The 16331-nt window shown below is 50.4% G+C and overlaps 1 protein-coding gene across 1 annotated transcript in view; it reads left to right on the top strand.

Annotated features, from left to right (window-relative positions):
- Window positions 1-16331, top strand: part of DENND10 (DENN domain containing 10) — a 192989-nt gene that overhangs the window by 99504 nt on the left and 77154 nt on the right. Inside the window, exon 7 of the mRNA XM_085602954.1 lies at window positions 14000-14107. Coding sequence (XP_085459080.1) covers window positions 14000-14107 — 108 coding nt within the window. The remainder of the gene's footprint in view (window positions 1-13999; window positions 14108-16331) is intronic.

The following is a 16331-nucleotide window of genomic DNA, read 5'->3' as shown; positions in this document are numbered from 1 at the left end:
CCTTCCTCGATGCCTATGTTATAACGCACAGCGCTATGCCATACCTATTACAATCTGGGACCAATATCTTTGTCACAGTGCATATGCAACGCTACACTCCCCAGCACATATTTTATATTACAACTGTAGAGACTAGTTGGGTTACACAATACTGCCCTGCGCATATTACACCCCAAGGCGCATATCGCATAGCATGTGCTAGTGCCTGTGCTATCTCGCGCTCTCCAATGAATCTGTCATTGCGCACAATGTATTGCATATTATATTTCACGCCCGGTTCATCTTGTATCACACTTTTTGGTGCATAGTTTATACCATATACTATATCTAGTTTTCATTTTCAATCGTGCTCTCAGGACTATGTTCTATATAACACTGCGTCCACCTACCCTTTTCATGGGCATTACATTTTGCGATGAGGGTGGAGGGTCAGGGGGTGTTTCTGCCAAGTGAGCCCGGAGTCACAGTCACAAACGTCCTCTTCTTCCTGAATAAAAGTGAGATTATGCTGCATGCTTGTTCATATTTTAAGTAGTTCGCACAGACACGCATTTTAAAAACAATAAAGTTCCCAATACCCACCTTCCCTGAACAGTTAGCTTGCTGCCCCATCCACCTCCTCCCTATCCTCTGTTGTCTGAATCCATGGACTAGCCTCCTCCCTCCAGCCATGCATGGTCTGATGTGCTGCCACTGCCCTCCATTTAGCATGATGTACCAGTCCACTCCTCCTGCCCTCCATTGCCCAATTCTATGGCCCATCATTGACCTCCTGCTTAGCCTCTGTGCTTAGCTTGCTGCCCCTATTCTCCTTCCCCCTGCCCTCCGGTGTCTTTGTGCATGCCCCTGCTCCATCCTTTTTGCCCACCATGTTCCATGGACCTGCCACTCCTATCTACTCTGAGTGTTCTGTTGAGCTGCCACTCCCCTCCCCTCCCACCTGCCTAGCATTGTCAGATGACTGTAACCTGTCCCTGCCACCTCCACCCTGCCTGTCCACATGCCATACCCCTATCCCCTTCCTCCTGTCCTCCATGGTCCATTTTATTGCCACACCCTTCTGCCCTCCCTGGTCTGTTGTGCTGCAACTGCTCCTCCTGCCTGCCCCGCGTGGTCTGTTGTGAGGCCCCTTCCTCTGAACTCTCTTGTTTGTGCCCAAGTCCTAACCCTCCCTTCTATCCTCCATGGTCCTTTGTGCATGCCCCTGCACCCTCCTTCTTGCCCATCATAGCCATTGTGCTGCCACTAACCCTCCCGCTTGCCATGCATGGTCTTCTGTGCTGCCATGGCCCCTCCCACCTTCCCTGTGTGGTCAGCTAGCTGCCCCTGACCCCCTCCCACCTTCCCTCCATGGTCTGTGTGTATGCCTTCATAGTCTCACTGTTGCTCTCCATGGTGTGTCTTGTTTCTAGTGCCCATCTTGCTGCTCCTGCCCTGCCCCCTTGCCCCCAGCCCTCTGTTTCCATGTGCAGACCCCTATTCTCTCACTCATGGCTTGTCTGTTCCATTGTAATGCCCCTGATCCGTCCCTCCTGCCCTTTATGGTCTGTTATACTGCAGCTTTCTCTCCTGTCTGTCCATTATGGTCAGCTAGCTACCATTGCCTCTTTCCCCTCTGTTCTCTGTTGTCCATGTGCATGGTCCTGTCCCCTCCCTATTGCTTTCTATGGATTGTTGTGCTGCACTCCCGTCCCGCATGCCCTGTGTGGTGTATTGTGCTGCTGCAAACCCTGATGCCTGCCCTGTAGGGTCAGCTTGGTGCACCTCTCCATGTCCCTCCTGTCCTCTGTTATCCGAGTCCATGTCCCTACCCCAATTCCTCCTGCCTACCATGATCCAATGTACCATACTTGCGAACATTTTGAACTTGGTAAGAGGGAGATTTAAAAAAAAACCTGGGGTATTGATTTTCCCCTTTGAGTTACATTGAAAAAGAGGAGATTGTAGACAGGAGACAGATCAAATAAAGCCCATTTGAGCTTAAAAACATTGGACGCTTCCTGGCTGAAACAGGTCTGTTGGCATGTATGGTTGTACTACCACTGCCTCTTCCTTCTGCCCACAATGGTCTATTATATTGCCACAGACTCTCTTGCGAGTCCTGTATTGTTGGTTTGTTCCCCCTGCCCCCCTTTCCACTGCCCTCCATAGTCTGTTGTGCTGCCACTGCCCTTTCTGCCTGCCCAGTGTGGTCAAATTGTTGCCTCTGCACTCTCCTACCTGCCTTCAATTTTCAGAGTCCGTGCCCCTAGCCTCTGCCTCTCAACAGTATCCCAATGAACAACTAGATTGCTAACATTCTATATTTATTACAAAAGTGTGGAACGCCTGACGTCATCTTGATGTAATCAAAACTGTAATACCTAGAGCATTTCCTTTAGAAATTACAAACATGAGAGGGTCTTATTTGCATCAAAATTATGGTTAGTGCTCTAAAAAACTAAAATGAGGACATATTTCTTGAGTTTTCAAATAGCGACAAAGAACTTTTAAATTATTTGTAATCTTTGTTTTTTTATCCAGTTGACCACTTGATTAAATGTTGCACTTAGGGGAGAGGATGTGGTGTTACTTCCAGAGCTGCAAACTTTGCAACTGGGGAACCAGGTTGGAGTTTCTGCTTCAGCTCAACATTCTGTGATTCTGGTCAAATCACTTAATCTCCCCATGTCTACAACCAAAATGAATTGCACACTTCTGTCATTGGGCTACATGTGGGCTACATCTGGGTGATATTTGTGCTACATTTGGGCTCTTTTGTCTCTGGTGGCCATTTTGGGAGACTTATTTGTTATGAAGTTTCCTAATTTCCTCATTTACTACAGTCTCCTCAGTAGGAAATACTTTCAGTTTTTTACTTTGATTCCATCAAGAAGGCATTCAGATGTGTCACACATTTGCCATACATTCAGAATGTTAGCACTCTAGTTGCTTATTAGATCACTGTAGTAAAGCTACTGCTCACCAGGGAAGTCTGCTGCTGGTATTGAAAGTGCATGTTTCAGTCTGCATGTCAGAATTTTTTAATGAAATAGAAGAGGATTTGAGAAGTCACTCAAAATGTGCCCTAATTTTTCTTTCTGCAGCACTAATCATACTTTCTATGGCAAAATGAACCCCTCATTTTGTTCCTTTTTAAATTAAATGTTTTAAGAGTTACCACTTTATTCCAATCAAGATGGCTTCAAGTGTGCAATACGTTTGTCATAAGTAGGACTGTTAGCGCTCTAGTTGTTCTTTAGAACACTCTGGGAAGCTGCAGTAGAACACAAAGGAATCAACTGACAGTCTCTTCCCTTGTTGGATGTACATGTTTTACTGAGAATGTCAGACTTCATTCTCAGATGACTGAGAAAGATAATGTTAATTTACAGAAAATCTACTCTCAGTTTAGCTTATAGATCACCTTCCAAACCTCTGTGGGAAAAGCATGAGAAAATAGTTTTCTCTCAAACATGATTCATGATATCATAGTAGAAGGCTTTTTCACATGGTAAAATCACCTTAGAACAAACACACCACAATTCTTAAAATGAGTATGGTACCATCAACAAATGATTTATAATGTGACTAAAGTCTTAAAAACTTCTATTAACTGCAATGCTTTTTAATGAGGTGCTATCATGTATATTGGTCCCAAGATGGCTGCCAACACTTCTTGGATGAAGTACTGACAGCCAATCAGATCTCACGATGAGTTGTGTGGTTAGGCTCCGCCCAGATATATCTATCTTTTTAACTCTAATTTCCTCAGGAACTACTGAACGGATTTACACCATTTAAGCAAAAGGCACAAGTCTGAACTGAGGACTACCTCTTTGCCAAATTTGGTGTAATTCCGTTCAGCAGTTCGGGCTGTAGCTGCGTAAACAGGTCCTATGGGAAAATACATGGGGAAAACGCGTTTTGGGACCCCCCGTTTTTCTCGGCCCCTGCTTGACGAATCACCGTGAAATTTTCAGGATAGGCACGGACCGGAGCTGGCCAAAAGTTTGGAAAATTTCGCGAAGATTCGTCAATCGGTGCCAACGTTATTCTAAATAGAAGGTTGCGGATTTCCTATGGAAAATAGGTCCTAACTATAACTACCTACTGGCGATTGTCAGTAGGTAATGTATATAGATATATAGATTTATATATTTCTTAGGCAAAGGATCGGCAGCTCCCCAACATTACTGCCGGACCTTGTTCTGTCTTGGTCTTCATTCAAAAAGCATTAACAAATTAATTAACCATTAGTAAAGAAAAATGATCACCAGCCAAAACCATACCTAGCGGCTGTGCCGTTGGTCATGTGCTCCGTAAGGTCAAGCTTGTGAGGGATCTGTCCCGATATTTAAGTGCTATTACCAGGTATCCGCTTTAAGCCAGGATGAGAAATTAAGTAGATCACTGCAAAAACAGCACATTTAGAACGTGGGCGCTGTTAGACCTGTCCGCCCTAGGGGGATCTTCCCTGTTTTTTTCGCCCTTGCCTCATTTTTTTCCACCCTCTTTTTGGTTGGCTCTAGGTCTTCGGGCACCTTACCATTGCTGGACAATGCTAAGGTGCAGGTGCTCTCTACCACTAAGATGGCTGCCACAGACCCCTGCTACTGCGGAGCGGTCTTTCAAGTAGCGCCCTAGTGTCAGGAGCTGTCTAGAACCCTTAGGTATTGTGACAGCACTAGCCTGGGTCCCCTGACCATCCCTAGAATGTAGAAGGCCCTGGAACCTTCCGGATTAGAGAGAGGTCACCTGACCTGGGGGTATAAATAGAAAGGGCGGGAAGCTTTCTAGTCAGTTGTTGAGGTACCACTGACCTGGGGGGGACCCTGTGCTGGAGTTTAGGCGGAAGGGGGAGGGGGCACCTATACCACTAGGGGTGACTAGGTCTAGGCCTTGCCCGCTAAGCTGCTTGAGGATACCTGACCAAACCCACTGACCTGGCCCAGTGTGAGGGAATCCCCTAGGGACCATCAGGAGAGGCCTAACTGGCAGTAGCCTCCAACTCAAACCCCCATCCCCCGAACTGTCTAACTAACCCCTTGTCAGGAGAAAGGGCAGTGTACCATCAGCGCCATAAGGAATCACCAGCTATGAAGAACTGCTGAAGACTCAGCCAAGAATCCTCCTCAGAGCCCCCACTGGTTCTGTCAGCACTAAACTGGTAGTGCGCTATCCTGCCCCTGAAGCGCTGTGGTGGCGAAGCGCTATTTGTTCCCAAATTCACCGCCGCTGCCCGAGTCCTGAAGCGCTGTGGTGGCGAAGCGCTATTTGTTCTCACACTCACCGCCGCTGCCCGAGTCCTGAAGCGCTGTGGCGGCGAAGCGCTATTTGTTCTCACACTCACCGCCGCTGCCCGAGTCCTGAAGCGCTGTGGTGGCGAAGCGCTATTTGTTCTCACACTCACCGCCGCTGCCCGGGGTAGCTGCCATTGCACTTGTCAGGGGGCTGGACGACCTTTTCGCGACCTCCATCACGTGACGGGGCGTCGGCCGTGTCAGAGGCCTCGCCCCCGCCCACGACCAGCCTTCCCCGAGCTCTGTCATCGCCTCACGTCAGCGGCGCTGCTCCCAGCGGGAGTAGTTGGACTGGCGCCTTCCCCGGAAGCCTCCCTCAGTGACGGCGCCTTGAAGAGACCAGCGCAAGGGCCCCGGAGGGCCGAAGATCTCAGGTAACTTTCCCGGGGGGAGGGGCGCGGAGACCCGAGTAGCGCAGGGGGGTTGCCGAGTTGTGTTCACCCCTCGAGAGGCAGCCCCGCATCCGCCCCTCCCCGGGAGAGACTGGGACGGGACCTCTTGAGCCTGGTAGGTCCTTGGGAGGCTCGGGACATTAAAGACGATATAAAAGCAAGAGCGTGTGAGGCGGAAGAAAGCCACGTGGCCAGCGCCACAGCCCCCATTAATGTACCCCTTTTGATGGTGATGACTGGAAGTCCTACTTAGAGCGGGTGGGACTACTGGTAGTTTGTTGGGGATATGCCTTTACAATGCTTTTGCCATACAGTAATTGATGAGTATATGCTATTATACTACTATGTCATACAGTCATTGATGAGTATATGCTATTATACTACTATGTCATACAGTCATTGATGAGTATATGCTATTATACTACTATGTCATACAGTCATTGATGAGTATATGCTATTATACTACTATGTCATACAGTCATTGATGAGTATATGCTATTATACTACTATGTCATACAGTCATTGATGAGAATAAGTTATTATACTGTATAAGTCATACAGTCGTTGATGAATTTACGCTAAATACTGCCAAGACTATTCAGTTGTTAATGAATACATACTAATGCACTGCATATGTTATTCCCAGTTATTAATGAACACGACATAAAAAGTCCTGTTTTTAAACACAAGTGGTGTGTAGTCGTATTATTGTGTGCGTTACTCTGCTAAGTTGGATGCGTGTGCTGCACGGCTACTGTATACAGAATGCCTTTGGGAGCCTTCCTGCCACGAGCCAGGCTACCCTTGTGAATTGGCAACCCCAGTTCCAACATAATTTGGTGCTCAGCGGTGGGATCCGGTCCTGTAGTTGTGCAGCACCCTTCAGTGAAGCAGAGTACGCCGCAATTGGACACCTAGTGTTTAAGCAAGCATAGCCAGGTGGCCTCTACTGTCTAACGGTGTGCCCAGAGGATTGCCCTAGTTGTTACCTACGTCCTGATATTCACTCATATTGTCTGGGTCCCCACCTGTCAGAATGGAGTTCCAGCTAGCCAACATAGAGGAATACTCGGTGGTTCAGCTGAGGAGTTTCTGTCAGGGGATGGGGGTGGCAGTTGGGAAGAGAGCCAAAGGAGAAGAGCTCCGTAAAGCCTTACAAGCATGGGTATTAGCCCACCCAGAGAGGAAAGGGGACGAGGAGCCAGAGGAGCAAGGGGCATTAGGGGAGGCGGGCACGTCAGGAGAACTAGATCTGCTGCACGTTGATGTCAGTGAAACCTTGTCGCCAGGGAGACGTTCTGGGGCAGGCAGTAGTGTGTCTAGAAGGAGTGCCTCGCCGGAGGAGTATGAGGACAGGAGGGAGGAGAGGTTACTGAGATGGGAGCTTGCAAAATTGGAAAAAGAAAAGGAAGACAAGAGGCTAGCAATGGAAGAAAGGAAGCTTGCGCATGAGCTCCAGCTCAAAGAATTGGAGTTGAGAGCATTACAGATCAGTGCGCAAGGGAATGTAAATGGTGGCAGCGTACCAGAGGTTCCACGGGAGCCTAAATTCTACCTCCCAAAAGATGTGATTGCTAGTTACGGGGTAGGGGATGACATCAACCGGTGGTTGGAGGCGTACGAAGTATCCCTGAAGGTCCATGGGGTGCCCACAAGCTACTGGGGGGGTGGCCTGTACCGATATATACCTCCCGTAGTGAGGGACACCCTCTTGTATCTAGAGAAGGTAGACCAAACCAACTATCCAGTGATGAAGGAGGCCCTGCTTAAAAAGTTTGGCCTCACCCCTGAGAGATACCGTCAGAGATTCCGTAGCAGTCACAAGTTGACCACGCAGAACTGGGTGGATTTCTATGATTATGCCAGGAAGGCTTTAGATGGATGGGTGCGTGGCAGCGAGGTGCAGGATTTTGAGGGTCTGTACAATTTATTTCTGAGAGAGCACCTCTTGGATAAGTGTTTTCCGGAGCTGCGCCAACACTTGGTGGACCGCAAGTTGACCGACCCCCGGACACTTGCGGAAGAGGCGGACACTTGGGTTAGTACCCGAGTGACCTTTAAGGGTTCCGGGGCAGATGGCCCGAAGGGTGGACAGAGCACCCCCCAGAGGAAAGAGGGGGGAGATAAAAAGAAGGAGCTCTCCCGAGGCCCACCAAACAGGCAGTTTGGGAAAGGTGTAGGGACCCCCTCTCAGTCCAGTTTCCCAAAGTCCACTCACCCTGACAAGGGTCAACCACCCAGAATAGTCAAGTGCTATGAATGTGGGGAGGTGGGACACTATAAGGGGGATGTCCAGTGTCGCAAAAGAACTCCCGCCCCCACAGGAGGTAAGCCCCCTGGGGTGGCTAGTATAGCGCTTGGGGTGGAGTTGCCCCTAGATAGGGAGGGGGAGTGGACAGGCCTGACCCTTGTCTCACTGGGGGATAGGGAAGAGGTTCCAGTGATTTCCTTACCATCGAATACTGCCAAATACCGGCAGAGGGTGCAGGTGAACGGACAGGAGGTGGAGGCTTTGAGGGACACAGGTGCCAGCATGACCACCGTAGTAAGGCGGCTGGTGTCCCCGGAGCAGTTGATCCCTGACATGTTCCATCCGGCCGTATTGGCCGATGGCAGCCTGATTCATTACCCGGTGGCTCAGGTTTCATTTGAGTGGGAAGGAGTCAAAGGCCCCTTAAAAGTTGCCGTGAGCCCTGCCCTGCCAGTGGACTGTCTGCTCGGGAACGACTTGGAGACCAATATCTGGAAGGAAGTGGAGCTACGAGCCCACACAGAAATGCTGGGGTTACCAGGATGGGCCTGTGTGGTCACAAGGTCCATAGCTGCCCGGCAGAGAGCTCACACCGAGTTGGAGCCGGAAAGAACAGCCCAACCCGAAGTTGGACCAGTAGAGGAGATGGCTACCCCCCGTGGGATGGAAGGGGAGCCGGTGGTTGTGGCTCCAGAGTCTGCGGAGGTGGATGTTATTCCTGTGGGGGACCTGCCTATCCCGGCCGGTTGGTGCGTGGAAGGAGGGCCTACCCGGGAGGAATTTCGCCGGGGCCAGAGAGAATGCCCCACGCTTGAAGGCATGCGGCGACAGGCCACAGCTCAAGCGACTAATAAAGAATCCGGTAATTACCACGTTTACTGGGAGGATGGCCTCCTGTATAGCGAGCCGAAGGTTCCGGTGCATGGATCTTCAAGGGCCTTAGTCGTGCCCCAATGCTACCGGACCTTTTTGCTGGAGTTAGCCCATGAGATACCTCTAGCTGGACACCTGGGCCAGGACAAGACTTTCGCGCGGTTAGTCCCGCATTTCTATTGGCCCAGGATGAGAGTTGCCTCTGACACCTATTGCAAGACCTGCAAGACATGCCAGGCAAGTGGCAAGACAGGAACCAAGGTGAAGGTCCCCTTGGAACCGCTTCCGGTGGTCGGGACCCCTTTTGAGCGGGTCGGGATCGACATTGTGGGACCATTGGACCCTCCGACCTCTTCGGGACACCGGTTCATCCTGGTGTTAGTGGACCACGCCACCCGGTACCCGGAGGCCATTCCTCTGAGGACCATCACTGCACCCGTGGTGGCGCGGGCCCTAATGGGGATTTTTACCCGAGTGGGATTCCCCAAGGTTGTGGTGTCGGATAGGGGCACAAATTTCATGTCAGCCTATATGAAGGCCATGTGGAAGGAGTGCGGGGTGACCTATCGGTTCTCCACTCCTTATCACCCCCAAACTAACGGACTCGTAGAGCGTTTTAACAAGACCTTAAAGGGGATGATCCGGAGCCTGCCAGAGGACTTGAGGCGGAAATGGGACATCCTCCTCCCTTGCCTGCTATTTTCGTACCGCGAGGTGCCGCAGAAGGGAGTCGGGTTCAGCCCCTTTGAACTGCTCTACGGCCATCCCGTTAGGGGGCCCCTCAGCCTTGTCAAAGAGGGATGGGAGAAGACTTCGATGAAGCTTCCCCGGGATGTTGTCAGCTATATGCTGGCATTCCGCAGCCAGATGGCCAAGCTGTGGAAGGAGGCCTCAACCAATCTAGAGGCCAGTCAAGCCGTCATGAAGGAGTGGTATGACCGCAACGCTCGGACGGTGGAGTTGGATGCTGGACAAAAGGTGTGGGTCATGGAGCCTGGGGAGCTTAGCGCCCTCCAGGACCGATGGACTGGTCCGTTCGAGATTGTGGAGCGACGAGGCCAGACCACCTATGTAGTAGACTTGAAGACCCCCCGGCAACCCCATCGGGTGTTCCACGCCAACCGCCTGAAGCCGCACCATGAGAGATCGGAGATGACCCTCCTCATGGTGACGGATGGAAGCGAAGAGGAAGAGAGCGAACCTCTTCCTGACCTTCTGGCGGCCCACGAAAAGGATGGCACGGTAGAGGGAGTGGTCCTCTCCCCATCCTTGACCCCGGAGCAACGGAGGGACTGCCGCCAGGTACTGGAGCAGTACGCCTCGTTGTTCTCCCTCACGCCTGGAATCACACATCTGTGTACCCATGATGTGGACACAGGGGACAGCCCACCGGTTAAAGCCAAGTCTTATCGGCTGTCCGACAAAGTGAAGAATAGTATCCAGGGTGAGGTGACCAAGATGCTGGAGCTAGGAGTTATTGAGCCCTCCAGCAGCCCTTGGGCAAGTCCGGTAGTGTTGGTGCCGAAAGCGGCCCCACCGGGCACCACACCAGAACTTCGGTTCTGTGTGGATTATCGGGGTTTGAATTCCGTCACCAAGACGGATGCTCATCCGATCCCTCGGGCGGATGAGCTGATTGACCGGCTGGGAGCAGCCCGGTACCTTAGTACCATTGACTTGACGTCAGGGTACTGGCAGATTGCCATGGCAGACGGAGCACGGGAGAAAACGGCGTTCTCCACCCCCGAGGGCCACTTTCAATTTAAAGTGATGCCCTTTGGGCTCAAGAATGCTCCGGCCACGTTCCAGCGGTTGGTGAACCAGGTACTATCTGGCATGGAGTCTTTCTCAGCGGCCTACCTGGATGACATAGCTGTCTTCAGTAGCGGCTGGGAGGACCATCTGCAGCATCTCCAGGAGGTGCTGCGGGCTCTGCAACGGGCTGGTCTAACCATCAAGGCCAGCAAGTGCCAGATTGGACAGGGATCTGTCGTTTACCTGGGACACCTGGTGGGCAGGGGTAAGGTGCAGCCCCTCCAGGCCAAGATTGAGGCCATATTGGCCTGGGAGCCCCCCAAGACCCAGACTGAGGTCCGAGCCTTTCTCGGACTCACTGGATATTACCGCCGGTTTGTCAGGGGGTATGGAACCATCGTTGCCCCCCTGACTGAATTAACATCTAAAAAGCAACCACGGAAAGTCAACTGGACAGCTGCTTGCCAGGAGGCATTTGACACCTTGAAGCAGGCGATGTGCACCGCTCCGGTGCTTAGGACTCCTGACTATACCAAGGAATTCATCGTGCAGACAGACGCCTCTGAGCATGGTATAGGCGCTGTGCTCTCGCAACTGAACCAGGATGGCCAAGACCAACCGGTGGCTTTTATATCCAAAAGGCTCCTTCCCAGGGAACAACGGTGGAGCACCATTGAACGTGAAGCCTTTGCGGTGGTCTGGGCGTTGAAGAAGTTGAGACCATACCTTTTTGGTTCTCACTTCCTCATACAGACCGACCACCGCCCCCTTCGCTGGCTCATGCAAATGAGAGGCGAGAACCCAAAGTTGCTAAGGTGGTCCATTTCCCTACAGGGGATGGATTTTCGGGTGGAACATCGGCCCGGAGTTGACCACGCCAATGCGGACGGTCTCTCCCGGTTTTTCCGCCTTAGCGAGGAGAGCTCCCTAGAGGTTGGGTAGGTCTCCCCACTTTCGGCTGGGGGGGACGCCTGTTAGACCTGTCCGCCCTAGGGGGATCTTCCCTGTTTTTTTCGCCCTTGCCTCATTTTTTTCCACCCTCTTTTTGGTTGGCTCTAGGTCTTCGGGCACCTTACCATTGCTGGACAATGCTAAGGTGCAGGTGCTCTCTACCACTAAGATGGCTGCCACAGACCCCTGCTACTGCGGAGCGGTCTTTCAAGTAGCGCCCTAGTGTCAGGAGCTGTCTAGAACCCTTAGGTATTGTGACAGCACTAGCCTGGGTCCCCTGACCATCCCTAGAATGTAGAAGGCCCTGGAACCTTCCGGAATAGAGAGAGGTCACCTGACCTGGGGGTATAAATAGAAAGGGCGGGAAGCTTTCTAGTCAGTTGTTGAGGTACCACTGACCTGGGGGGGACCCTGTGCTGGAGTTTAGGCGGAAGGGGGAGGGGGCACCTATACCACTAGGGGTGACTAGGTCTAGGCCTTGCCCGCTAAGCTGCGTGAGGATACCTGACCAAACCCACTGACCTGGCCCAGTGTGAGGGAATCCCCTAGGGACCATCAGGAGAGGCCTAACTGGCAGTAGCCTCCAACTCAAACCCCCATCCCCCGAACTGTCTAACTAACCGTTACCTTGTCAGGAGAAAGGGCCGTGTACCATCAGCGCCATAAGGAATCACCAGCTATGAAGAACTGCTGAAGACTCAGCCAAGAATCCTCCTCAGAGCCCCCACTGGTTCTGTCAGCACTAAACTGGTAGTGCGCTATCCTGCCCCTGAAGCGCTGTGGTGGCGAAGCGCTATTTGTTCCCAAATTCACCGCCGCTGCCCGAGTCCTGAAGCGCTGTGGTGGCGAAGCGCTATTTGTTCTCACACTCACCGCCGCTGCCCGAGTCCTGAAGCGCTGTGGCGGCGAAGCGCTATTTGTTCTCACACTCACCGCCGCTGCCCGAGTCCTGAAGCGCTGTGGTGGCGAAGCGCTATTTGTTCTCACACTCACCGCCGCTGCCCGGGGTAGCTGCCATTGCACTTGTCAGGGGGCTGGACGACCTTTTCGCGACCTCCATCACGTGACGGGGCGTCGGCCGTGTCAGAGGCCTCGCCCCCGCCCACGACCAGCCTTCCCCGAGCTCTGTCATCGCCTCACGTCAGCGGCGCTGCTCCCAGCGGGAGTAGTTGGACTGGCGCCTTCCCCGGAAGCCTCCCTCAGTGACGGCGCCTTGAAGAGACCAGCGCAAGGGCCCCGGAGGGCCGAAGATCTCAGGTAACTTTCCCGGGGGGAGGGGCGCGGAGACCCGAGTAGCGCAGGGGGGTTGCCGAGTTGTGTTCACCCCTCGAGAGGCAGCCCCGCATCCGCCCCTCCCCGGGAGAGACTGGGACGGGACCTCTTGAGCCTGGTAGGTCCTTGGGAGGCTCGGGACATTAAAGACGATATAAAAGCAAGAGCGTGTGAGGCGGAAGAAAGCCACGTGGCCAGCGCCACAGCCCCCATTAATGTACCCCTTTTGATGGTGATGACTGGAAGTCCTACTTAGAGCGGGTGGGACTACTGGTAGTTTGTTGGGGATATGCCTTTACAATGCTTTTGCCATACAGTAATTGATGAGTATATGCTATTATACTACTATGTCATACAGTCATTGATGAGTATATGCTATTATACTACTATGTCATACAGTCATTGATGAGTATATGCTATTATACTACTATGTCATACAGTCATTGATGAGTATATGCTATTATACTACTATGTCATACAGTCATTGATGAGAATAAGTTATTATACTGTATAAGTCATACAGTCGTTGATGAATTTACGCTAAATACTGCCAAGACTATTCAGTTGTTAATGAATACATACTAATGCACTGCATATGTTATTCCCAGTTATTAATGAACACGACATAAAAAGTCCTGTTTTTAAACACAAGTGGTGTGTAGTCGTATTATTGTGTGCGTTACTCTGCTAAGTTGGATGCGTGTGCTGCACGGCTACTGTATACAGAATGCCTTTGGGAGCCTTCCTGCCACGAGCCAGGCTACCCTTGTGAATTGGCAACCCCAGTTCCAACAGGCGCACAGTGTAAATAGAAGCCCCTTGTCTATGGCAAACCAGTTTGGTGCAACAAATCACAATATGAAAAGATGATGGCATCAACAAGATAACTAATAGCAGTACTAGTTTGGCTATAAAGCAATGAGCACCTGCTGTTAGTTTCTCTTTTATAAGGGCTAAACTCTGCCAAAAGAGTAGCCACCGAATTAGGGAAAAGCTATGCTGAAGAAAGGTAAGACACCATTCTACCAGATATGCTCTCTTATAAATATTTCACATTGACTGGGCTGATAATCCTGTGCTTATGTGCACCAATATGCAAGTGTTTGTGCAGGATGTTGCATCTTCTGTACTTGTTACAAAGTGTTTCAGCTATCCAAATACAGGAATGTCTACATTTATACCTTACTTTCCACATTACATTACATGTTGTTCCTTCTATGCAGGATACGTTGCAGGATTCACAGACTCAGATGTGAGTAATCGGCCGGATCTTTATGATGTGTACGTCAATCTTGTGGACAGTGAGATAACAGTTACTCAGACAGCAAAAGGTAAGTTTCTTGACACGGTTTGATATTTCAGCGATGTCTCATTTTGATGGTTTGCTAAGACGCAGCCAATTGCCTTCAGCAGGCACTGGGTTTCATGCATTGTTTGTTGTTTTGGACAAATGGACTTTGGGCTCTACCAGAACATGTAATCGACCTAAACGCTGCAGTGCGTTCCTATATTGTTGTGATGGAGATATTTTACAGATGTGGGGCTCCTGTTCACTGGATGAATATGAACTATGCTTGCTTTTCGCCAAAGTATTGTTATTATACATGACTTACAGAACATCCCCTTGTTAGTTTTTTTTCCTGGCCATTTTTAGCACATATAAAACAGCACTTTTAGGCAGACCAGATGAGGTTTCGTTTTTGCTATGCATGAATAACTAGAAGTCCTAACTTCCCTTTCTCTCAGAAACATACATGGTCTAAAAATCCACTGGCAACCTAAGAAAGCCCTGATGGAATATTGTTGGGAGAAATACAAGTCTGACTGCGACTGCATCGCCTGTGTTCAAGCCAAGCAGAACTGTTGTGCACATAATTGAACTGAGCGAACCAAACATTTCATGAAAGCTCATATCGACTCTTGCAATGAATTTCAGACCAGTTCAACAATAACAGGCATCTTTGTAAAAGTTAAAATTCCGTCTGTACTTATTAAACTAGTACCCAGCCACTCGTGCCCCTCCAATTCATAGTCCTCTCATCCGTCTCAGTTTCAGACTTTTTGGAAGATAATAATGCTTCTTCCACACATGATCCTTGCCCATCATTTAAAATAATGATCAGAAGTCTCGCCACTGACACAAACCGGTCCGTCACAGAATAATTTATAGCTAAGTTTTTAAAACATATAGTTGGCACCTTCCTCCCAAAATGGGTAGGTCTTCCTCCATACAAAGCCCTCTACTATCTATTGAAAAGCAAAATATTGAAGATAGTTTATGGTTTACTGTAGGAAGATGTATGGTGCACCAAAATGAGGTAGACTGCAGAAAGTCCAGGCGACACTTACTGGTTTACAAAGGTTGAAATAATAATCCCAAATGCCCTCTTTGGGTAGTGTGGACGAGCAGTTTAGGCTGATCAGTGGATATTATTAAGCATTTATTGCATACACACAGTCAGTAAGTGAGACACACACTCAATAAAGAAATCAAACGCCAATTCATGAAAATAAACATAATTTTATATTAAACACCAAGAGCATCGTAATAAAGTAAGTACTTTTCGAGATACGGATTGTTCAAGTTTTATCTATTTTTAAAGCGGTAATATTGTCCTGTAGGGGGAAAAATATACTGTATTTGGTCACTTGACAATGACTTACAGGACTGTTCTTTGGGACTTATGGTAAGTATGGGGCAAAGTCCAAGGCAGCACCAACAACTCACTTCTGTCGGCTCTTGGTGTCCAGGTTCACAGGTGCTTTTCGGCATTGGATGCCCCATTCAAGTCAATGGGAAAGGGTACTGTTGAAAAGAGGCTGCAAGTGGGGCCTGGGAGGCCAGTCCGGGTGAACCCACAGGGGGCTCAGGTCTTGGGCACACAGGGACACAGTTGGTCCACTCGGGCTGGGGGGCTTAGTGCAGTGGGGCTTTGTCCGGCAGGATCACGCTGTTGAAGGCTCTTGCATATATCGCTACCTGCAGAAAGAGTGGACTCTGCTCCTGAGGGTCTCAGGACCACGTTTGCAGAGTCCCCTCCCTCGGACTCAGGCTGTGGAGTGTGAAGTGCAAGGGTACTTTGAGGTTTCGGGTCATGGTTGGTCAGAGGCTCACTCTGGGTCTTGCAACTGGTGGAGAGAAGAAACGGGGCAGCTGGGTCACCCTCAGTGCGGGCCTGGTGGATCCAGACGTCTCAACAGTAGGTCTTGCTTTGTTTTGGAGTCCAGACTGGACAACCAACAAGCCTTGTTTGCTGCAACTGCTCCGATACCCAGGGTATAGGTGCTGATCTGCTCCTGGAGGTCCTGTCTTCTCCAAACTTGGCAAGGAGACCTTCTGTAGCACAAAGACATTTCTTCTGTTGTGCTGCTCATTCGCTGGACTCAATGACTAGCAACACAGTGGACCGGCAAATGATTTACAGTGCCTGCAGGGGCAGGGGAGCAGCTCTTCTACTCCAGGGGAGATCTTTCCCGGTTGATGAGGGGTGGGCAGATCTCCAAGGGTTTTGGGGAGGGTGTCCAGTGTTTGGCGAAGTCTGTCCCAGCTGTGAG

Source organism: Triturus cristatus, chromosome 1_2, assembly GCF_964204655.1.
Source record: "Triturus cristatus chromosome 1_2, aTriCri1.1, whole genome shotgun sequence".
In the NCBI taxonomy this organism is placed as follows: domain Eukaryota; kingdom Metazoa; phylum Chordata; class Amphibia; order Caudata; family Salamandridae; genus Triturus; species Triturus cristatus.
This window is presented reverse-complemented; position numbering and strand designations above follow the sequence as displayed.